The sequence below is a fragment of the Carettochelys insculpta genome, chromosome 3 (assembly GCF_033958435.1).
Source record: "Carettochelys insculpta isolate YL-2023 chromosome 3, ASM3395843v1, whole genome shotgun sequence".
In the NCBI taxonomy this organism is placed as follows: domain Eukaryota; kingdom Metazoa; phylum Chordata; order Testudines; family Carettochelyidae; genus Carettochelys; species Carettochelys insculpta.
This window is the reverse complement of record NC_134139.1, coordinates 145,369,108-145,393,155: the sequence shown is the minus strand read 5'-3', so window position 1 is coordinate 145,393,155 and position 24,048 is coordinate 145,369,108. Positions and strand designations below refer to the sequence as shown.

At 41.7% G+C, this 24,048-nt stretch overlaps 1 protein-coding gene across 1 annotated transcript in view; it reads right to left on the bottom strand.

The window, feature by feature from the left end:
• Positions 1–22,737, bottom strand: part of IBTK (inhibitor of Bruton tyrosine kinase) — a 111,306-nt gene extending 88,569 nt beyond the window's left edge. Inside the window, exons 1-5 of the mRNA XM_074990977.1 lie at positions 22,558–22,737; positions 8,172–8,843; positions 4,033–4,129; positions 2,256–2,380; positions 1,580–1,690 (exon numbers count right to left, since the gene is read on the bottom strand). Of these exons, the coding sequence (XP_074847078.1) occupies positions 1,580–1,690; positions 2,256–2,380; positions 4,033–4,129; positions 8,172–8,495 (657 nt within the window). The 5' untranslated portion in view covers positions 8,496–8,843; positions 22,558–22,737. The remainder of the gene's footprint in view (positions 1–1,579; positions 1,691–2,255; positions 2,381–4,032; positions 4,130–8,171; positions 8,844–22,557) is intronic.
• Positions 22,738–24,048: the final 1,311 nt, after the last annotated feature.

The window sequence follows — 24,048 nt, the reverse complement described above, 5'->3', positions numbered from 1 at the left end:
TGATCTCTCCCACAGAAGAGAGAAGAATCCCAGCTTTCAAAAAGCAAATTTGCTTCTAGCCCTGATTAGAAATGCTGTTTCAGTGCATTTTCAAATGGGGGGTGAAAGGAGAGGAGAGCCACAACACACACACACTAAGGGAGCTGGGGAGCCCTGCAGCCAGTTCTGGCCTTCCCAGCTTAGTGTTATAAATGGAGAAATTAAAAAAAAAACAACCCTCAAACCTTTTTTAAAATATGCAGCATTTACAGGATGGTAAAGTGGTCATATGATGGCATTGGTCCTTGTTGGAGACCTAAATCAGTCACTGAAGCCTTTGCTATTTATAATTCATTTAGTTATTCCAAATTCTGTCTAATGTCTTTATCGCACACCACACCGTAATATATACAAAAATACACACACACGCCACTTATCTCAAACTTTTACATTCAGTTTTTTATTCCAGAACGTTATAAAAATCAAGTACTGTCATGTAAAATAAGTACACATTATTTGTGAACAGTACATAGACGTAAAGTCTTCAGGAAGACTCAGATTGAATTCTAAAGCTTTTATTCTTTGATTTGCCATGCAAATCACAGGAGGTCCTCATTATAAGTCTAATTTATGTTTGTAAATAATGGAATTTATAATGAAATAAACTTAATGGGAAATTAATATCCATTATGAATAATTTAATCAGCTTGAGATACAGTCCTCCCTTCAACCCGGCATGCCCCTCCCTCCAGCTCTCTTTGTTGGGCAGTGTGGCTGCCTCCACCAGGTCCCCACCCACCGCCTGGATGCACTATGTAACGTACAGTACCTATACAGTTGTACCTCTCTTATTTGGAACCCTTGGGACCTGACCCAAGCCAGATAAGAGAATTTTCCAAACCACAGAAACTCATCTTCCCTCAGCTGCCATAGCTGGTTTCTGACTGATCACAGGTCCTGGCAGCCAGGTCTCAGCTTCTGGTTGCTCCTGGGTCCTAGCAGCCACCATCCGCTGTGGCTTCCGCCGCTGCCCACAGATCCAGGCAGCCTACGGCTGTCCATAGCAGCCAGCCCAACTCACCGAAACCTCCCCCCGGCTCCCTGCCAGTCCCCTCCAGGCTTTCTGCAGCTCCCCACTGGTTGCTCTGCCCTGGCCTCCTGCCAATTCCATGTGACTTCAGGACTTGCTTCCAGGCCCCTGCACCATTTTCCAGGCCCTCAGCCACCACACAACTCCGCTACATTCCCAGCTTTTGGTCCTTTGTCCCCCCAAATGACATAAGTGTGGGTCAGTGCAACGCACAATGAATTTACTTTCCTGAATTAATTAACAACATATATGAAACAACTTACAGCGGGGCAACTTATAACAAGGAACCCCTGTATGTACTATTCAAATGAAAATAAGTAATGATCAGCTTCAGTAAAAATCCATTTTAAGTATAAATTCTTCTTTTGTAAATAATTTCTGAACAAAGAATGTCATAGTTAAAAATAACCCAAAACTGAAAAAAATATTAAAACTTTGATGGCGCACTTGAGACTGCATATCTGAAACAAGGATTTTGTGCTAGATTAAACACTGTATTTTTAAAGATACCAGGCATGTTTGTTCATCACCATGTCCCAAGCGTCCTCCTTGACCATGTCCACAAGTGTAAATCTGTCCTTTCTGGGAAAGGAACACCGAATGAAATTTACAAAGCACCACCTGAAAAAATATAGTTATAGTTATAGTTCAAGGAGTAGTATTTTAGCATTCTTTCTGTAAATTACTTTGTAAATACACTGCCTTTACTGAGGAAATACAGTCTGTCCACACAAGACAACAGAATGTACATCATATTAGTACACTAACTATCTTTAATTGACTGCCTAAATGCACTAGAAACTACAGAGTGCCATGCTCCTACATGAAATTATTAAACAGCATCATCTGTTTTAAATAGAAACTCTTTTACAACAAAGCTAAGAATTTGTTATGGCTTCCAAATCAGAAGTCAGTCCAGCATTCTGCATCATCATCATGGTATCAATACATCCAAAAATAGCTGGAAGTTCCAAGCTGTGTACTGAAGATAAAGTAATCCAGGAGCACTTACACCCAGACACATTCTCAATTACTAAAATAGGACTGTTACATGAGTACAGGCACCAAGATCATGCAAAAATATGTAGATTATTTCTCCATGGGGAAAAAAAAAAAAATCTTATTTATATTGGTATACCAAGTTATTAATGTTTGGGTTTTTTCAGGTACAAATTTTCACAAATACCTGTTTAACATAGACTCCATTTCTAGGAAATAGATCCACCAGTTCAGGATGATGTTTGCTCTGTTGACCACCATGACCCAAAGTAAAATTTATGTTGTTTCCCCAAGTGTAGACATCTGTAGGATCTAAAATTCAAAGGAACAATTCCATCTGCAATATTTACTACATCTATGCATTAATTTAACTTCACCTCTGATGTAAATGTGAGCTAGAAGACTATATATGTTGCTCCAGTTTAAAATGAAATTTCAAGAAAAATGGAAATTCTATTTAAGGGGTATATTTTAAAAATAAAAAATCTTTCAAGGATTTAGAATGATTAAAGATGAAATATTTTAATTTCATAGTGCATGTCACATACACTATGTCCCTTTAACATATATATTTCTTATAAAATGTATTCAACTTCACGGCACACACAAATCTATAGGAACTATTGATATGTCAAGACTTTAATACAAAAATGCACAAACTACCTTAATAGGTATGTAAATTGTGTCTTCCATATAGTTAATTTATATTCTCAACCAAGAACCAGAACTTTCAACTCAAAAGACACTTTTTGGCTCAAGTTGTATAGCATGGAGCTGTAGAAATAGAGTACCCTATCAGCTATAATTACCTTAACAATGCAAATTTTAACCTGTTTCTTTCTGACAAAGTCAAATCAGTTCAAAGGCAATACTACGTTTATATTTTATTCATACAGGCAAAGCATGATTGTAAAGTAATCACTTCAAATATAAGTCAGTCAATTAAATACCAAAATATAAACGATGAAATTGTGTTTAATAGATAACATCAAACCAGAATTTAGGTTATGTACATTTCTTCTACCAAAAATCATGATAAATTTTTGATTCCTGTAGTATTTCATTGCACAAATATATAACTGACTAGAAAAGGAAACTGACAAAACTATTTTAATTGCTCAACCTGACTGAAATGGGAGAGAGCACAAGTGGACAATAAAAAAGGAAAGAGCAGGTTAGGTTTTGAATTATAATAATTCAAAGACATACTAGTAACAAGGGGAAATACAGTCAAAGAAGAGTTTAAGCTTTTTTTTAAGAAAGTTCCAATGTACTCAGATTAGCAGCTCGCATTACTTAGATATAAATGTAAATTGCCAGTGACTAGAATTAGTTTATTTTGAAAAAAATCATTTAACACACAGTTTCAATAAAGTATTTTGAAGAGAAAAAATTAGAATACAAAATTATTAAACTGGCTGCTGTGAAATACCCGGAATTGATTTAATCTATTAACTCTATAGAAAACCATGAGGGATATAACTCAACCTCAACAGAATTATTTCCTTTTTAAGTCACTGAATCCCACCAATTTACTCCAGACCAACAGCTGAACCAAGATAAGGATATCCAATAGAATCCCCCATAGCTTAACACCACAGATACTTTGAATTCCTCATTCTCTTCTACACCACCATATGCTCTGCTATCAACAATGAGTAAAGACACACCAACACCGAACTCAGTGCAGGTTCTCAAGACCCGATCCTGAAAATTATTTAGCACTCTATTTTAGCACTTAAATTTCTACCATCAAGTGCCGTTACACTCTCTTCTGAAAAAAGGTACAGAACATTTATGCGTAGATGAAGTTTTGATTCTGTGCTTTGATCGACCTTATTGCCACTACATCTTTTGTATCACATCTGTAAGTACTACACCATTAGAACAGTCAAAATTATAAAAATATATTACTTTCTGTATGTTGAGAGAGAGGTAGGAACCTGTGTTAATTTGATGCCTACCTGTTTTCTTGAATACTACATAAACTGGTCTGTCCTTCATCACAAGGTCCAAGGCAGAGAAGCCTTCTTTATCTTGCATGTATAAACTAGCCCCATGCTGAAAGAGAGAAAAGCAAAGAAAGACCTGGTATGAGTATTACTATTATTCCTCATTTCACAGCTCGAAAATAAATGAATATGTCAACTATTCTTAGGTGATCTCAGTGTAATTTTGCATTTAAAAGCCAATAAATCCTTTGAACTCCAAGAGTAGCACATTCTAAAGATGTCTTTAAGCTCAGCAAATAATGATCGTGGACAAGTGAAATGGACTTACTATCCCAAAAATGAGTCTACAAAAAGGCTCAACTAGATAAGCTTCAACAATAACTACTATTCTGCATATAAAGAACATAGTTAAAACAGGCAAATGGGTCTCTCTATTGTGCTTTAAGTGCTATTCATGAAAAAGTGCTATGAAAGAGTTAGACACTTTTACAAATGGTAGCAAGAGGGTGTGATGAAAGTGGAGTTGCTCCGTAATAAATTTACAAACACTGTATATTTACCAGTTAATTGGAATATTTTCTCTTTGAACACTGAACAGCACCCTAAAGACTAACAAATTTATTTATTAGGTAATGAGTTTTCATGGGTAAGACCCACTTTAGATTTTCAGGAGGATGTCTAGGGAAAAACAAGAAGGAAAGACAACAATGGCTGAAGATACAACACACACCATGGGTTATTATTCCTTAGTTAAAGGATAGCTGACAAAGTCATTTTCACTATGTGGATGGGGGCTGAGTAACTTTTTTTTGTTTGTGATTGCTGCACACATCCAAACACATTGCAATCTGGACTCTGACCTAAATGAATTTTTCAGGAATCAGTCTGTACTTCTTACTTCTTCTGGGGTCTTGAAGACTGACAAATGTCATCTTTGGATGAATTATTTGAAATGTTTGTGGGACTTATTCAACGTTAATTCCTCCCAGAATTTTTCATTTTAGCCCTGGGAGCAGTTCCAAACAAGATGTTAAGGGAGGAAGTCTAAATATTTTTAGTGCACTTATTGCTACAAACAATACAAGGCTTATTATACAGCATCCCCCAGGGAACCATGGGCTGCCAGATAACAAAATGTGCCAGTTATTCAATCTAGAGCAGACATCAGGCCCCATTCCACACCCCCCAGTCTCCAGTTGGACAGCGGGCAACCGGATTCGGTCCGTGTTCCTCTCTCCCCTGGCTAGTCAGCCAGCCCCATCCAGTTAACCTATGTGTCAGCATGTCAGTCAACTGACTGCGCCAGTCTGAATAATATCTACACTAGTGGCAAAGAGAAGCAAGTCATCACAAAAAAAGCAAGCCAGAGGGTTGGAGTGAATACATTTGGGACACAACCACTACCAAAAAAAAGTTTTAAAGTTGTCCAGTAATATATCACAGATACTCTAAAAAGATAACAAAAGGTCATTAAAGAAAAAAAAAGTGTTGAGAAACAGATTACTTGGAAAAGTTTCAAAAAAGAATGCTTGGGATGAAAGCCAAATGGCACATGAAACAAGAATTTTTAAAACTAAAACTGCTGGAGCCACAGTCATTTCTGTTGTTTGCTTTCAGTAGGCAAACTAATACTAGCAATGATAAGCCAGTGCAATACCTTTAAAAAAGAAGGGCAGAATTCCCTGGCCTCTATCTGGTCAGTGGTATGTGGAACAGAGCTAAAGGCCAACATTACAATCAGCTTCTAATCAAGTACAAGTTGAATCTCCCTAATCCAGCACTTCCCGGTCTGACAAATTCCATGGGCCAGCATGATTTCAGTTATCCATCTGTCCACTTCTGGGTGTGGGCAAGTTTCCCACGGTCCCATAAAGTTTGTTTCTTCTTTGAATGCTTGTTCATGTGTACTGCAATTAGGTGCATGCATGGGGGAGAGAAGATTTACCCACAGCAGTGCTTGTAGGGTTGGCCTGGGGCCCCCTGGAGTGGTGCCTTCATGGTGCCTAATATATATCTCCCCACTGACCCCTCCCCTGTCCTTCTTACCCTGGTGACAATAGCCTGCAACTTCTGTAGCTCTTGCTCTGCAAGTGTACCTTTCCTCATTGTTCTAAATAGTTTCTACTGTCAGCTGTTAACTAGTTAGTCTGTATATAGTTATTAGTTTGATAGCTCTGCTGGGGGTTGCCCCCACCCTGAGGATTTGTTTTCTGCTACCCTCGAAACAGTGGCATGCCATGGTCTCCAGGGTTTAAAACGTGCCAGGACTGCACATGGTGCATGCCAAAAAGTGACCCAAATGCCTCGTCTGCACTGCCCAAAAAGAAAGTCACCAAATGACCTTTACCACATCTGCAGAGTGTTAGGATCTGGACTTCTAAAGGAAAAAGAGAACAGCGGCTTAAAGTACTCCTAATAAAAGAGGAGCTGTGCCCTCAACCAGATCCAGCCCCACGTGCACCCAGTGCCAAGCGCTCCTTCAGGACGCAGCGCCCGTGCACTATCAACCTCGGTGCTTAAGAGACCTCACTTCAGAACTGCCATACACTGTTTTCTTTTAGGATAAGGTACCACTTAGCTCACAACCAGCCTTCCTTCCAAAGGCGGTATCCCAGTTTCATCTTAATCAGGACATTTTTCTACCAGTGTTCTACCCCAAGCCTCAGTACACATGCAGGCAGCAGAAGCAACACACATTAGATGTATGCCGAGTATTAGCATTTTACATAGACAGGACCAGACTGTTTTGTAAATCTACCCAGCTATTTGTAGCTGTTGCTGACAGAATGAAAGGCCAACCACTGTTAAACGAACAAATTTCCTCATAGATAACTTCCTGTATTAGAGAGAGTGCTATAAATGGGCAGGGCTCCACCTGTTACAGGGCACCCTACTAGAGCTCAAGCATCCTCTATAGCATTTTTCACTCAGATCCCTCCTCACAAAATTTGTAGAGCTGCTACTTGGCTGTCCACTCATACTTTCATGGTGCATTATGCCATCATGAAGCAAGCCAGAGACGATGCTGCATTTGGGAAGGCAGTGTTACAATCAGCTGTGAGCTCCGACTCAGCTACTTAACTTAGGCTTCTGTATTGCTTAATTGGAATATAAATAAACGTTCACTTGAAGAAAAAATGTTTACGTACCTTCTCATAATTCCTGTTCTTTGAGATGTTTGTCCATGTCTATTCTAGTACCCACTCTCCTGCACACCCACGCCCCCTCCCCCCATTGGAGTAGTCAGCAAGAAAGACCTGAGGAGTATGAGGGGTCGGCAGGGCAATATATTTGGTTCTATGAAGGCGCCACTCCAGGAGGCACCCAAGCAGAGCCTACAGACACTTATGGGAAAATCTTCCAGCTGCCAAGCACACATCTAATTGGAATAGATGTGAACAACACACCTCAAAGAACAACGGTTATGAGAAGCTATGTGACCGTTCTTTATAGCCACCAGTCCCAGCTTTCAGTATTCTGTACCATTATTTAGCTCTAATTTACCCTTAAATGCTTTCTAAGAGCTCAACAAGCAGTGCAAGTGTTGGTAGTGCGCTGCTAAACAATAAATGACCTCTTGTGGTTTGGCACTAGTCAGGTCCTGAGTGTGCCAGACTAAAGAGGTTCAACTAAAATGTATTGCTAAAGAGTCACCCAAAAAATGAGCTGCAGACATCTGATTTGTTAAGTGCTGTCTCCATTTAACTTTTCTTATTGTCATGGAAACATTTTGGTCAGCACAGTTGATAAACATTTTTATAGAAAGCTAAAAATTGGTACCAAATCTAAGACCAGACTGTTTTGTTAAATAAATGGAAACTCATGCAGCCCATTGACTAAAACAGGATCCCTCACAGGCTCACGGGCCAGTTAATGTGAAGTCACTTACAAGATCAACACTTGAAATCCTGTCTACATTCCAAGTTACATAGGTTTAACTTCAAATTGCTCATTTGTTATGAGAAACAAGGAATCAAGTTAAATTAAAATCAGTATAATTCAGGTTTAAATTGAATTAAGTCATGTCCACATGTTTTGTACCAGTTTATTTCAATCGGTTTAAATGTCATGCCTTTTGATACAAGTTCACGCATGACACCTCCTAAACACGATAAAAAATTAGTGTGCAATACATAAAGTCAGATACTGACCTTCAGCAATGACCAAACACAATCGATGTGTCCATAAAAGATGCCCCTGTGCAAAGCTGTCCATCCAGACTCCTTGTCTTTTGCCAATAAATCCACTCCTTTAGTCTCCGCCAGCCAGTCTAGGATGCCTTTCTTACCACAGGATGAAGCAAGATGGAGGGCATTCCTCCCAAAGGTATCCTTTAGGGTTGCTGCATTGTAGCAGTAAGAAGAGAGAAAGGCCTTGATCTGGCCTTCGCTTCCTTTGGTAATGACAGAAATAATATCCAAAGCATGCTGCTGAGAATGACATTTCAGCGTGCAGTCAGGCAGGATAGAATTCATTCTCACCTTTCTGAAATCACTCCCTCATTAAGAGGAGCAGCCAGTATGAATGATAAGGCACTCCTTTTTTATGACACAATACAATGCCATAGAAAATTCACGACTCCTAGTACTTAAATTCAGTTTAATATAGCAGCCAGGAGAATCTTTATGCAGTTAAGTTTGGCAGTTAATCAAAATATAAATATTTATAAATATAAATTTATATGGTAAAGTCTTATTTCTTCATTTTATACAACCAAAAGTTCTTATTGTCCATAGAAAATTCCGAGAACTGAAGGAGTGGGGAGGGGGGTTCCCCCTCCACACGGTCTAATTCTTTTAAATCTCCATAATTGCAAGGGAGACCTGCAAGAAAAGGGATAAAAGGGGAAAAAGACAAGTAAGGATTATGCAACATTCAACAGACTTTGTGTACCAAGACTGCACTGTCTGATTGCTTTTAATAGATATGAGAAACTCTGAATTTTGATAGGCCCACTTTTTACATCTATTGCACTTATGGTTCCATATTACAGAAAAACCCCTCTCCTCCCCACCACCTGACTCCTGTAAAAATATGAAACTTCTCAGTCATGCCTCACACTGACTACAGTTGATTCAGTCATCCAACAGCCCCATTTATTATCCAAATGATTTAAATAATTTATGGATTAAAGGGACAGTAAAATTTTGGTAAAGGGTGGCATAACCCCCCCGTCCCCCAACACACACGTCATTCTTTAAATGTATTGGAGGAGTGAAAGATGGTTGTTTTGGTATTTTTAGCAAGAGAATCAAAATTTTCTTCTGCAGAGGAACAAAATAACTTGGGTAAGAAAAAAATTCAGTTTTAAGAGTATAAATGATTCATATTCAAGCACCTGATAAGTGAGATTAGAAAGGATTATTATAGCAAATATCCTAGGCTATCCAAACAAAAGCAGAAGACTGTAGTGCTGTTCTTAATGAATATATCACAAAACAAATGAAATACAAACAACCAGCATTCTAAACCAACCCCTCCACCCAAAGTATTCAAGTGCATAATCACCTAAAAAAAGTCAGTGACTGACATACACCACTCAGGAAAATTTCAACTGAATCTCAATTTTAACTCCTATTCAAGATAACCAAAAACACAGAAACACGCACACTTTCAAACATCAATCTTCTTGAGAACAAACATCACATTCTGAACCAGAAACTATTCTCAAATGTGTGCAACTCCCTCGTTTTAACAGGGTGACAGAAGTCAGTAGACTCTGACCCTCTGCAACTAGCATTTGCAACTTTTTATCTTATGAAACCTGGGTTGAAATTACCTAGAAGTGTGAGTGGTATGTCCAAAAGGACCAGTACAATGTTTTCGTTAGAACTGAATGAATAATATCAATGAGCCCTGTGAATATTAACTCAAAATATGTAATAAATTTAACATCACTATCTCGGCACCTCAGAAGCTACTGCATTGATTACAGCTCTGCATACCCTGAAAGCATTAATGAACACAGCTGTTCATCACTTTACAGGCAAGAAAAAAGGGCTAATCTTTTGCCCAAGATCAAGACAGGAAGAGCACGGAAGAAGCAGTAACAAAACATAGATACCCCTGATTCCCAGTCCTTGTCCTTAGCACTTTACATCACAATTCTGGCAGAAATAATCACAGATAGCAATTGTTACTGAAACAACAGAAATGTGCAGAAAAGGAATTCTGAGCTCAAAAGTGACTTGCAGCAGAAACATGCTCAAGATGATCCAGTCGTTCCATGAAGACATGAGAGGAACCATCCAATATGACGGCGCATTATCGGATGCTTTCAGAATGAGAAGCAGCGTCAAACAAGGATGTGTGCTTGCCCCGACATTGTTCGGGATCTTCTTCACACTCCTCCTGAAGCATGCCTTTGGATCTTCAACAGAGGGCATCTTGCTGCACACAAGATCTGATGGGAAACTGTTTAATCTTGCAAGGCTGAAAGCGAAGTCTAAGGTGTGGGAAGTCCTCATCAGAGACATGCTGTTCGCAGACGATGCTGCTGCAGCGTCTCACACAGAAGACCAGCTTCAAAAGCGGCTGGATCAGTTCTCCAAAGCGTGCAAGGACTTTGGGCTAACCATCAGCCTAAAGAAGACAAACATACTCGGTCAGGATGTTGCCGAATCCCCATCAATCAGCATTGACAACTATACATTAGAGGTCGTCCACGAGTTCGTTTACCTCGGGTCCACCATCACTGACACCCTGTCGTTGGACACTGTGCTAAATAGGAGGATCGGAAAAGCGGCCACAACTCTGTCCAGACTCAGCAAGAGAGTGTGGAATAACAACAAGCTGTACACTCACACCAAAATGCAAGTCTACAGAGCCTGCATCCTCAGCACCCTCCTTTATGGCAGCGAGACTTGGACCCTGTATGCCCAATAGGAAAAGAGGCTGAACGTCTTCCACTTGCGCTGCCTCAGGCGCATCCTTGGAATATCATGGAAGGACAGAGTGACCAACACCGCCGTCCTCGAGCAAGCTGGAATCCCAACCATGCACACCCTCCTCAGGCAGCGTCGACTCCGCTGGGCTTGGCCACGTCCACAGGATGAATGATGGAAGGATTCCAAAAGACATCCTGTATGGTGAGCTAGCCTCTGGCAAAAGACCTCCCGGACGCCCCCAGTTGCGCTACAAAGATGTCTGCAAGAGAGACCTCAGAGAGGAAGACATCGAGCTCGACAATTGGGAAGAACTAGCAGGCAACCGCAGCAGATGGAGGCAGGGGTTACACAAGGGCCTTCAGAAGGGTGAGATGAGGATCAGACAGCTAGCAGAGGAGAAGCGAACGCACAGAATGCACTCTAAGGACTTGCCAAACACCCACCACATCTGCAGGCGATGCAGCAAGGACTGTCACTCTCGTGTGGGTCTTCATAGTCACAGTAGACGCTGTAAATGAAGTCCTCAATTGAAACGATAAAAGGCGTGATTCAGTGTATGCAGACTGAAGGATGCCTACTACCAGTGTTCATCCAAACAATTTACACGACATGCCCAGAGAGATTTAAGTAATTTCTCAAAATGCCAAACAACAAATTTACTGGGAATAAAGTAATGTAACACCGAACTTGTGCAGAGTGTATTTGCTAAGTAATTTCAAATAGCAAGTCATATTAAGAAAAATAAACTGCTTGTGGAAAATTCAAGAGCAGGAATACAATTTAAGTAAGTTACTCACTATGAATTATTCACTCTGGTCTATTTAATGGTAACATTCAGAAATAGTTCAGAAATCAAAAGAAATTGCAACCCAATTTACATTTGTCCACCACGTTCTACTCTCCACACAATATGGACATTCTACCAAGAGATATGTGCCAGACCCAAGATGTACACATATTCAACTCTGCATGGAATATTCATAGACTCCCAGTCCAGGAGGAACCATTGTGATCATTTAGTCTGACCTTATACATGACACAGATTATTTAACTACAGCACATCTTTCAGGACAACACAATCTTGATTTTAATATTGCCAATAACAGAGAATCCACCACAGCTCTGGGCAAATTGTTCCACTGATTGATTATTTTCACTGTTAAATTATGCAGACTTTATTTCCAGTCTGAGTTTGTCTAGCTTCGACTTCCAGTCACTGCATCATGTTATGTACCCTTAGCTGGTAGACTGATGTCATCATCATATATTTTCTCCTCATGTAGGTACTTACAGTGTGTGATCAAATCAACCTTTATCTTTCTCTTTGATGTGAGAGTTCCCCAGTATCCCTTCCTAGAATGCTATGCATAAGAGAACTGACCCAATATTAGATACACTCATCCACCGCTATATGAGCGCAACTGGTTCCCAACTTTATGCTTGCAGGCAAAAAACTCATAAGAGGGATACGAAATTACCATGAAAATACATGTAAAGTCTCTGATTGGTTCCAAGTGATCCTAATTCGGCGAAGGAACGGCAGCAGGTAGCACTGCTTTTGAAAGATAAGTGAACCTTGGGTTGGGGTAGGGGGAGTTGGAGAGGGTTAAAGGCTGGGGGCAGTTTGGGCCCATGAGCGGGAGGGAGGGTTAAAACCTGGTGTCGGGTTGGGTCTGTGGGATGGACGGGGGCATTAAGGCTGCACCAAGTTGGGTCTGCAGGCCAGCGGGGCGGGGAGGGGGTCAGGCTGCAGTGGGTTGAGTGTGTGGGGCTGGCAGGAGGTTCAACCTGCAGTGGGTTAGAGCCGCAGGGAGAGTGGTAAGGCTCGTATTGGGCGGGAGGGAGGGAGTTCACTTGTCTAGTGAAGAAAGGTAGGTATATGCGTCCCTTGTTTTAGCGAGTACTCATAAGTAAAGTACTTATTTAACCAGGGAGGAGTGTATTCACAAGGAAGTTTTCATTCAATGGGCAGCAGACCACTTTCTAAATCTCAAGAAGTAGAACAGTTATAGGAGAACCATGACAGTTGCCAAAAATCACATACTAGAAATAACGAAAGTACACCCTAAAACACATACACAGAGACAAATGCTGTTACAAATACTTTCCCTTTCAAAGCATTTTAAGACCTACAGATGAAATGCACTATAGCAAAACTACATATTAGTATTAATCTAATCTGATACACTTTAACATTGGACCTTGGTTCAAAAGTTAGAGGGAAAAAAATATACATAAAATGCTTTAGCTTTGGTACACCTGTAAGAACCCAGCATCCTCCCTCTCCTTCAATATCCTCAAAAAAAAAAAAAAAAACTTGAAAGTTTACAGTTAGTGCTATGACAATACACAGCAGTACATTCCATGTGATGGTACAGAAAAAACTTTACAAAAATTATAATGTCATGGACAGCTTTCATGTTACAGCCCAAGACAAGCACATCTTAAATAGCACCAATTACACATACACTTTTGCTGGAGGTACTCCAGAGATAAGAAAACACACATTGTCTGTAAAACAGGAAAAGATGCAAAATTTTTAAATGGGGCTAGGAGGCAGAAGGTGGGGGGGAAAGCAGACAGACAGACTTACTGTGGACAAGCAATCAGGAATTAAAGAAAAGCGAAAACCACACAGCTAGTAAACCACATACAATAAACCAAGAGGCATAACAGTGAATTACATTAAACTAATCCCACTTGCTGCAAAAGTGCAGCATTTGGATGCTTCAGAACAGGGTTGGGCAATAAACAGTAAATGCAGGAAGCTGTGGCCCAGCCCACACCACTTCCTGTTAGTGGGGAACAGTGAACCACAGCCAACGGGAGCTGTGAACGGCCTTACCTGTGGACACTCAAGTAACCTAAGCATCTGGAGGCCTGCCAGGAGCTAACCGTGGCAAGCCATGTCCAACCCATGGGCCACATTTTACTCACCCCTGCTAAAGAATTATTCTCACATAAGTCAGTTCAGGCCTCCTTCATTACACTTTCACTACAAGAAATTCATGCATTATTAGTGCATCAACACAGATCTTGTTCATTTTATGAGGCACAAGGTTGTAGGTCAAGTCTTCTATCTCTCTGAGACAAGTAATAATAGGGCAATAAAAGTAATACAGTACAAGTCATGTTATCCGGCACTCAGATAAACAGCACATTCTGTTAACCAGCACTTGGGGCAACTGCACCAGGGCTGGCTTTCCAACCAGGGACATCTACTGAGAAGTCAGCTGCCATGGGGCATCTCCATCAACCCCCACCCCCAAAACCAGCACCACCATTCCCCAGCTGGGACTAGCTGCACTATTGAGGCTGGGGCCTGCTTCTGGCAGCCCTCAGAAGTGGGGCTGCCCCCCACCACCAGGGGCTGCCAAGTGGGACCAATGGCCCACTTGACTAATATGAAAATTTGATTATCCAGCCACCCCATTCCCCAGAGATGCTGGATAATCATGCTTCTACTCTATTATTACAGTGCTCAGAAACAGCATAGGAATTCTACAGAATACTTTTTTTTTTCCCCCCCCAGACATAATAGATCCCCGAGCCAAAAAGTTTATTATAAATGAAGGTCCCAATACTGCCAGTGATCCTCATTCCTGTGTGAAACTCTATTGCCTTAAATGGGGTTCTGCACAGATGCAGGAGTCTACCAACTTAGGTTCCCAAATCACAGGATCAGAAAACATAAGAATGAACAAAGAGGGCAGGGAAACTGCACAAGTATGTGGCTGGCTTTTATTAATTTTCTTCTTGTATGGTCAATAAGCCACGGTCTATTTCTTTTTGTACTTTTACCTCTCTTGTATTTCTCTTCTGATCATTAACTCTTATTTTCATTTATGTTATAACACTAGCCTTTTTCCTATTTTAAGCCTGCAGTTATTGAGCTTTTTATTCTAAAGCCCCATACCTTTTTTAAAAAATTGTTACGAAAGGTCTGAAATGCCTATGTTAACTCTTTTTGAAGTATATCTTCCGATTTTGACATACACCTATCCCTCGATTTATGAACTTGATTCGTTCCATAAAAACTGTTTGTAAGGTGAAAATTCATAAATCAAAAAATGAAATTCCTATTAATTTCAATGTAAAAAATTCTGACTGGTTCCCGACTCTCTGAGAAGTCGCCCAATATTTTTCCCAAATATGTTACAATGTGGTATAATCACAAAAATAAGAACAGTTCTACTTTATTGGGGGTTTTTTGGCATTTATTACCACTTGTCAGTTCTTAGTGGTGAAGAAGGTGTTCTTGATGCAAGTTCTATGGGACCATCTGTGTCATCAACAGAAAACAGCTCGATAGTGACTTCAACCTCCTTAATTGGGATTTTATCTTCAGCTTTTGAGGTTGAAGATCAGCTGACGGTGATGAGGCTGAAAAAAATTACAGAATTGAAGTTTGTACAGAAGCCCTTTTTCCTGTTGTATACCTCCTGCTAGCATGGAACAGCTTCATGAGTTTGTTGCTTGCATGCTGAACTCTGTTCTAAGTTTGGGTCATTGTCAAGAATTTTTGTAGCTGTCTCAAATGCACTGAAGAATTTTGGGAGTGTTTTAGTGTCCAGCATCTTTCGTGGTTTATCGAATTCTTCCTCCTGCTTTTCTTATAACCTTTCTGCACCTTGATGAATTAATTCTTCATTAGTCAATTCTTCACCGCGTGATAATAACTTGTCTTGAACATCATCTATGCCTACTTCATTGCATCCTGCTTGAGTTGCCAGTTGAACAACAGAATCTGAATGTCTTTCACTTCACCCTCAAAACCACAGACATCATGAACATGTTTCGGCAGTAGCTTTTTCCAAACACCATTCAGGATACATTGAGTAGTTTTATTCCATGCAGTTGCAATATTTTGTATAGACATCTTGATGTTGTAGTTCTTCCACAAATGTTTAATTGTTGGTTTGCCTTCTCCATCTAACGAAGATACGAAATACCACATCAAAAGTTGCAGATAGTAACCTTTAAATGTAGCAGTGATGCCTTGATCCATTGACTGAAGGACGGAAGTGGTATTTTGGGGCCACAAAAACAAAAACAAAACAAAAAAAACCCTCCTGAATGTGATTGCCATCGTCTTCAACATTGATAGGGCGACCGGGAGCATTATCAACAATCAGCAGACATTTATTATGCAGATTATTTTCAGCAAAGTATTTAGAGATGAATGACGGATGGTAGCTTATTATGTAATCAGCAAAAACCTGCTTTGTTCGCCCATGCCTTTCGATTAGAACACGATACCATGAAACAAAAGCAACAGGTTTCAAGGCCTTGAAAGATCAACTGACATTACTTCTCGGTGGAAATTTGGAGGGAGACATCTCTTCGTTGGCTTGCTTCTACAGGTCCTCAGGTTTGCTCCCTTATGATGAGGAAACTCAAAGGCATATTGTGTTCATTATGGCTGCCGATCCAAAGTCTTTCTAAGTTTACCCATTATTGCATCCCTGGCATTTGTTGTTCTATGCAACTTTTAGCTCTATCAATGTATGTTTGTGCCATTTCTTCTGTCTTTTCTTTCTGCACAAAGATCGTACACACTGTTGATGCTGCCAAGTTCATTGCCAAACATATCTTTCAATTGCTTGCCCTCTTCAATTCTTTTAATAACTTCATGTTTGGTAGCCAAGGATATTGCTTTCCTTGGTTTCTTGGCCTTAGTGACAGCTCCTGAAGACCCTTCGTCACATCTAGAACCCACAATGATCACAAAGATTTCTGAAGATTAATACCACTCACAGTCAAGATGACACAAACACAATGAAGCACACTAACTGGGGAGAGCTGGGTGGTTGAGGGAATGAGTCAGCCCGCATACTGCTGTACTCCTCTGCATGTGTTATTCATGAAGTGGACGTTCGGCTGAAAGTTGGTTCTTCACTATAGTGAAAATATGTTCATAAAGTGAAAAATAAGTATAAGTTTTCATTATATGTTGGAGCAAAAATTCATAAATCGAAAGTCTGTAAATCAAGGGATAGGTGTACTCTTCCATGACAGAAAACAGTTTGCAGCAAAGAGAAGAATCAAAAAAGAGCAAATAGCAAGAGTATCATGAAGATTTTAATGTTTTATAAATTTATTTAGCTGCAACATTGTTGTGGGTGAGGTTTTAGAAACCAACACTCTCAGGGCTTACCCATGCACAAAGTGCTACTTCAGTGCAGATGTACCGCTTTATTGAAGATGCTCCTACACTTCTCCCATCAGTGTAGTAAATCCACCTCCTCAAGAGGTGGTAGCTGTATCAGGAGAAACTCTCCTGTCAACATAGTACCGTCTGCACTGGGGACGGGAGGTTAGGTCAGTATAATTCTCTTTACACTCCAGAGTTCAAACTATTTATCTAAATCAATAACGTCGACCTGGCTTTAAATATCACAGGATTTTTCCAGAATCACAAATCCTTAGAGACCTGCACACACACAAAGTTGTACCAGAATCCACGTACATATCTGCAAAACGAGACATAAACATCCTCGTTGACATCTGCGGATATGCAGGCTCTACAAATCCTGTCCCTAGACTCCTCAGCAAGCCAGGTGAAGAGGAAAAAGCTTACAACTACTGCCCCTCAAAGTAATCTAATGGCAACAAGCACACACAACTATTTCAAGGACTTGTGACTCAGTCACAAGCACCTCATTCACCACCTTACACCTTAAAAAGGAAGCATTCTCTCAACTATTTCAATTCCTTTTCCTGAACAGCAGAGTTCTGTTTGTCATCAGAACATGTTGGGTGGAGGAAAGAGGACTTATAATTTTTGGAGTTACAGCCAATTTTTTTTATTAATATATTCATATTACAGTATAATAAAGTGTTTTTATTAGCATCCCACATGGGAAGTCTGGTTCATTTGTGCCTGTCACTTTTCAAAGTAGGAAGCAGTGACATTGGTCAAAGTAATGCACGTGTTTACAAGAGCAAGGTCATGGCTAACATTGCTCAGAATTTTATTTAAATCAGATTTTTATTTTTAATAAATAAAATACTGTATTCCTCATTTAAAAATAAGTTACAATTAAATCTCATCACAAACATGCTACACACACATTTACAGTCTCAAAATAATGAATAAATGACTGTCTGTCCAGCCTAACTACTAGCTCCTGCTTGACAGTTCTGGGCTTTCAATTTCTGTATCTCAACAAGTGCAAAGAAAGACACAAACTGGATAGGAATTTGTTCTGTACTCATGTTGTGGTGGACCTGGGCCTAATACAGCAGAGGAGTTAGTTAAGACATTGTCTTAGAGACAGAGGCACAATGTATAGAAAAAGATGGAGGCAGCATAGGAAGGAACGATGGAGTGGAGTAAAAAGAAAAAGGGAAGACATTATTCAGCACACACAGATCTTCCTATATTCCCCCATACTTTTGGCACAGAAAAACTGTCACAGCTTCTGGGCATAAGAGAGGTCCTACCTGGGAATATTTTGAGGGAATTCATTTCCTGGGTAAAAAAAGGAAAACGTGTCAAGTGTAAGCAGTGCAAAAAGTTGATAAAGAGCCCAGTTTCATAAGGAAAACTGCTTTTGCAGGAAAATGTGGATGAAGATAAAGACATGGCTGACTGGATCAAGTGGTTAGTAACTTTAATAATGCATTGCAAAGTGAATTATTTTTCAGTACTACCTCTCTGCCTTTTAATATCAGAGTGATTTGACAAGCAAAGTCCCAAGCTGTTAACTGTGTTGGACATTGCTAGGAAAAATGAAAAAGTTTAGCTTATTTAATTAAGCCAATATAGATTAGCTAACTAACTAGGTTCAGAATCTCTCACTGAAGTATACAATAGAGAAAGCTACAATAAGAGAAATCTAGAGTTGCCAGTTGCCATCGAGTGTCAGGTTTGTTTGTTTTTTTAATATTACACAGTGCAACTTACACAGAGGTTGGAAATATCATGGTCACAGACCTTAATGGCAATATTAGAAATATGACAATATTATAAATATCATCAAACATTTATTCTCTTGACTTGTAGGGAGACTGCTTTGGGAGCACTGTAGTGCATTTTTCACCCAGGCTACTAAGTACTTAAATAACAGAGCAAAGAGCATTCTATGTTTAAAAAAAGGGGAGAGACAGCAAGAGTTTAGCTGGACATCTTAGTTCTTGGAATAGCAGTTACAGGTAAATCTGTCAAATTCTGTTTTATGTTCGGCCCAATCTGTAGTAACATTTATGATCTTCAGGGCACCTAACAGCACATAGATGAAAATTTAACCAATATCTCAATAAATTCACTAAAATTTTGAACAGAAAATAAGGTTTGAAGTACTGTATGCAGCACTGTTGCTCCCAGAATATTATCCAGACAAGGGGGATGAGGTAACATCTTCTGTGGTGATATATACTTTCCAGGTGATGGAGATTCTTCATTAGGTGTGACATTCAAGATGACTTCGGACAGACACTATTTATCTACACATAAGTTATTCATATTTTCTTTAATCGTGACAACTCTTGGGTTAGTTCTGAAAGTCATTTAAGATTTAACATTAGAGAAGGAGAAAAATGTTGATGCATTTTTGATAGAGAACATACCTGTCACAATTTGGAAGATGGCAGAAATATTTTTAGTATACTCAAGATTAAGACCCCTGCCTACTGCCCACTCCTGCATTCTGTCTTCTGCTCAGATCCCCACGTCCCTTCCAGCCCACTCCCCATCTGCCCTGTCCCCTGCACTGAGCCCCTTATTTTGGCCCCACCCCAGAGCCTAGGAAGAGACCTCAAAATCAACTAGTCTCAGTTGGAGGCCACATCAGTGAAGGGGCCCCTGATCTACACACTAATGAAACGTGTTATGCTCAGTCATTTTGATATCTAATTATTCTGAAATTTAATTTCTCTCTTAGTTTGGCAAACACTAGGAGTGCCGCAGAGGCAGAATATCTAGCCCTATGGAAAGGAACAGCAGCATGTTGCTCTTCCCCGTAATAACTGCCAACATAAGGAGCAAGGGACCAAGAGCCACACCTAAATCTCATTCTTCATGAGTCCAAGTTCCCAACAGTTTGCTTTTTAATTGAAGCATCTTAGAGTTCTGAAATTCTATTATTTAACTAGTTTTTAGTCCTCAAAAACATTTTCCAGTATTTCACTATAATTATGAACTTTTTCCAAAGTAGAATTATGCACTAGAATAACATAATACATATCTTGATACTCTCTGATCCAAAGTAAAGGTATTAATTTTTAGCCCATTCTTAATATTAAGAACTGTTTGCATAATCTTTTAAATGGTCTTCCTTTTTTCGTAGCTTGATCAACATTAAACTACTTAACTACACAGAAGCATTGTCCTGCTGGGTCTCAGGTTGTGCAAATGGTTGTTTAGATATCAAGTTTTGTGATTATTAGAAATGTAGCTATAGAAATTGCTTCATAAAACAATACCAAATCTGGGGGGAAAATAAAAATCAGAAATCCCATTTGAAAGCAAACAAAGTCACTAATGGCGGGGGGGGCAGAAATCACAGAGCATGTCATTACAGGACAGTAAACCCTCAAAATGCACACTTTTGAGTTGCTCTTAACTTGCGTTAATGCGAGTTAAACTCAACTCAAAATCCTGCTCCCCCTGGCCTGTCTCAACCCACACACACACCCCCGGCCCTGCATGGCCCCAATTCAATGCCCATCTCTGCTCACCACCCAAGCACAGTTCTGGCTCACACCCCCCATGAACAGCTCCAGCTCACCACCCCCACTCCTGTTCAACCCACCCACCCCAGTTCAAACCCCTGCAGCCCAGCTCACGATTGCCCACGCATGGCTCTGGCTCAACCTCCCAGTCCCAGTTTGATGCACCCACACACGGCTTCAGCTCAACTCCACCCCCAGCAGCCCTAACCCACCCCAGGCTCAACCCTGCCCCCTCCCACAGCCCCAACCCACCACCAGCCTTCACTTTCCCCAACCGCCCCGCCCCAGGATTTACCTTTCAAAAGGAGCTCCAGGTGCCCCTGCTGCTTCCCCAGCTGCAGAACGTGCATTCCGCTGGGGAAAAACGCTACCCCCCAACTAACACAAAATTTGAGTTATGTGACAGCGCATGAGAACACAACCCCTGCACAACTCAAGGGACTACTGTACATAGAACAGCTTTACATCATGGTAAAATATTTCCAACTCAAAGCTTACCCATATAAGTATATTAATACCTACACACATAAACCAACACCAGGATAAAATGGTGCAACTATGTTCTGTCACCATGTAACTTCTCTTTTCTCTGCCTTTACTACTGCAGAAGAGGAAGAATGAAATCCCAGTAGCTCTAGCCCACTTGTCCAACACTATTTAGTCTAGCTGCTAATCTCATCATTGTCAATGAATGCCATGAGTCTGTACTTAATTCCTAACAAAATAAAACATCAAAATGGAGCACAGTTAATTAACCGACTGACCCCAAGTGAAATGATGCTATTTTATACATATTGGATCCATCTGTCAGAACTAATGAAATACAGATGCTGAAGCCTTTTAAATATAAAAAGGAATGTTGTATGTGGTACATTTGGATATGGTCAAAACTATTCAGATTTAACATTGTGTAATTGAATACATACAGGCATTCACTGTGCAGTCACTAAAACTACTCCTGCATCCCTCATTTACTGGGATCATATACTGGGTCCTTGATTTAACTCTGTACCTCAGTGTTCACACCTTATAATACAATCTGGTGAACCAACAATACTTTTCTCAATGTTTCATTGAAATTAAAATTATCTGGGGGGGGGGTTGCCCACTTAACATGTGAATTTCAAAGTTCAGTACACACACACACTGCCAAATATCCATTATCAGGAAACTTTTATCTGAAATGAATTATTTATCTGTATCAAGACAGGTAGCTACACCATTATCCTCAGTAGAAAGAGGAGTGATCAAGAAAAGGTGAAGGAACATAAGCCAGAAAGGTCACTGGTTCTCTGAACTCCTTTAGAAAGTTTCATCACTTTGGTAAGTATCAGAAAGGTAGCTCAGTTAGTCTATATTCAAAAACAACAAGAAGTCCTGTGGCACCTTACAGACCAAAAGATATTTTAGAACATAAGCTTTCATGGCCAAAAACGCGTCTGACAAAGCAGGTCTTCGCCCACAAAAGCTTATGCTCCAAAGTATCTGTTAGTCTAAGGTGCCACAGGATCACTTTGGTACTACTCCAAGACCATTTCCATACATGGACTTTGAAGCCAACCTCACTGGAAGCCCTTGCCAAAGATCCAGAATAAATAACGCAAGAGCACAGGAAGGGGGAGAGAGGGCTCGCCAGGCTGGCTACTGTGGGGATAAGCACAGCTGCCCACATTCCTCCTGGGGTCGCTCTCATGCGTTTTGGAGAGTCAGTGCCAGGCAGGGGTTGCGTCTGGGACATGAATATTTACACACACGCCAAGCCACTAGTCGGTGGGTGGCCGGGGAGAGGTCGCACTGCGATGTCGCTAGCCTGGGCACTGCTTTCCCTCCCCAGGCGGGCGGCCCCAGCCCCGCCTGCGCCGGTCTCCGTCTGTCCCACCCCCGTTACCCCGGTCTCTTCCCTTCCCCTCCCCTCGGGCCCCTGTCCCTCCCCGCCGCCCCACGGACACAGCGGCGGCACTCGGCCCCTCCTCACCAGTCGCTAGATGAAAGGACTAGGGCGGGATCGGCGGGACGCGCGCTGCGCCACGCGGGGACTCATCCTCAGTGGCTGGGACTCAGGGCCAGGCTGCCAGACCGCTCCGAGGAGCAGCGCCGGCCACGACTGCAGGGGGCGCGGACAAGGCAAGGAACGGCGGCGGAAGGCCGACAGCGAAAGAAGAGCGCTCCGGATTGGCGGGAGCTCTGTGTGTCCCGCACGCCTATTGGCTGATGGTAGCCACGGTTCGGGCCGGCAGTTTGAAGCCGGGAGTAGCTGGCACTCTGGGTCACGGGGCGGGCACCGCTGGCGGGGCTGGCCGCGCGTGGCAGGGCTCAGCCCAGCAGGGCGGGGTGCGTGGAGGTGCAGAGCCTGCAGGCTGGGCAGCGCCCTCTGGCCTCCCTTGCCGCAGGTTTTAGTTCCACACAGGGGCGGTTGGTTGCTGCAGGGCGTTCCCAGGGCGGGGAGCAATGCCCCCTTTAACGTGTTCATTCACGTGCGGAATAAATTTTGCTGTGTGCACTGAGACACGTGCGGATGGGCACCAGCCATGGAAGCATTCTGCCAGCTGCGGACTGCCTGTCACTTTCTCCTGGGGGGCTGCCAAGCACTCAGCTTACAGGGAACATGGGAGGGGAGGTGCCGCATTGCCAGCCGGAAAGATTCAAAGTCAGGGGTCAAACCCTTCACAGCCCCTTTCCCAAAAATGAGGTGTGTTTGGGTGGTGTTTGAAACTACTAGGGTTTTGTTCTGGCCTTTATGTTGACCTTCCATCAAATGTTCCCTCTAATCTTTTCCATCCATGTGTAGAATGTGATGTAAGTAGAAACATAAAAAGCTACCGGTGAGCACTCTGCTAGTCAGCTGCACAGCATTTGAATCTCCCCTGAGTGGCTGTACAGTAGACCCTCAACTTACAGGTAAGTTGCATTCTTGGCAACCTCCCCATAAATTGAATTTTTGCATTACTCAGGAGCCAGGAAACAGACCAGCACTGCTCCTCCCCACAGCTGACAGGAAACGGATGCTGGTCAGTTTCCCGGCTCCCTCTCTGTCTGCAGGAGCCCCAGAAAGTTACTGGTCAGTTTCCTGGCTCCCACTGAGGTGGGGAGCTGGGAACCAGGCAACAGTTTCCTGGCTCCTGCTGCTCTGGTATCCAGGGACAGCTTCTCCCTGGCTTCCCCCAGCTGGAGGAAGCTGGGCAGACAGACAGCTGTGCCACCGCAGCTGTCTGTGCCCCAGTTCCCTCAGCTTGGGGAGCTGGGGAGAAACTACACCACCGCAGCTGCCTGCCCAGCTTCCCCTAGCTGGGAGAGCAGGGTGGGCAGACGGCCACAGAGCAGCTTAGAGTTGCACTTAACTCAAGTTAGCAGCAGTTAAGTGCAGCTTGAAATCTCATGTTTTAGGGGTTTACTGCGTAGAAGTACTCCACTATCCCCCTATAAAACTATAAGAGGCAGGAGATGGAAGTTGTATCATACATTGAAC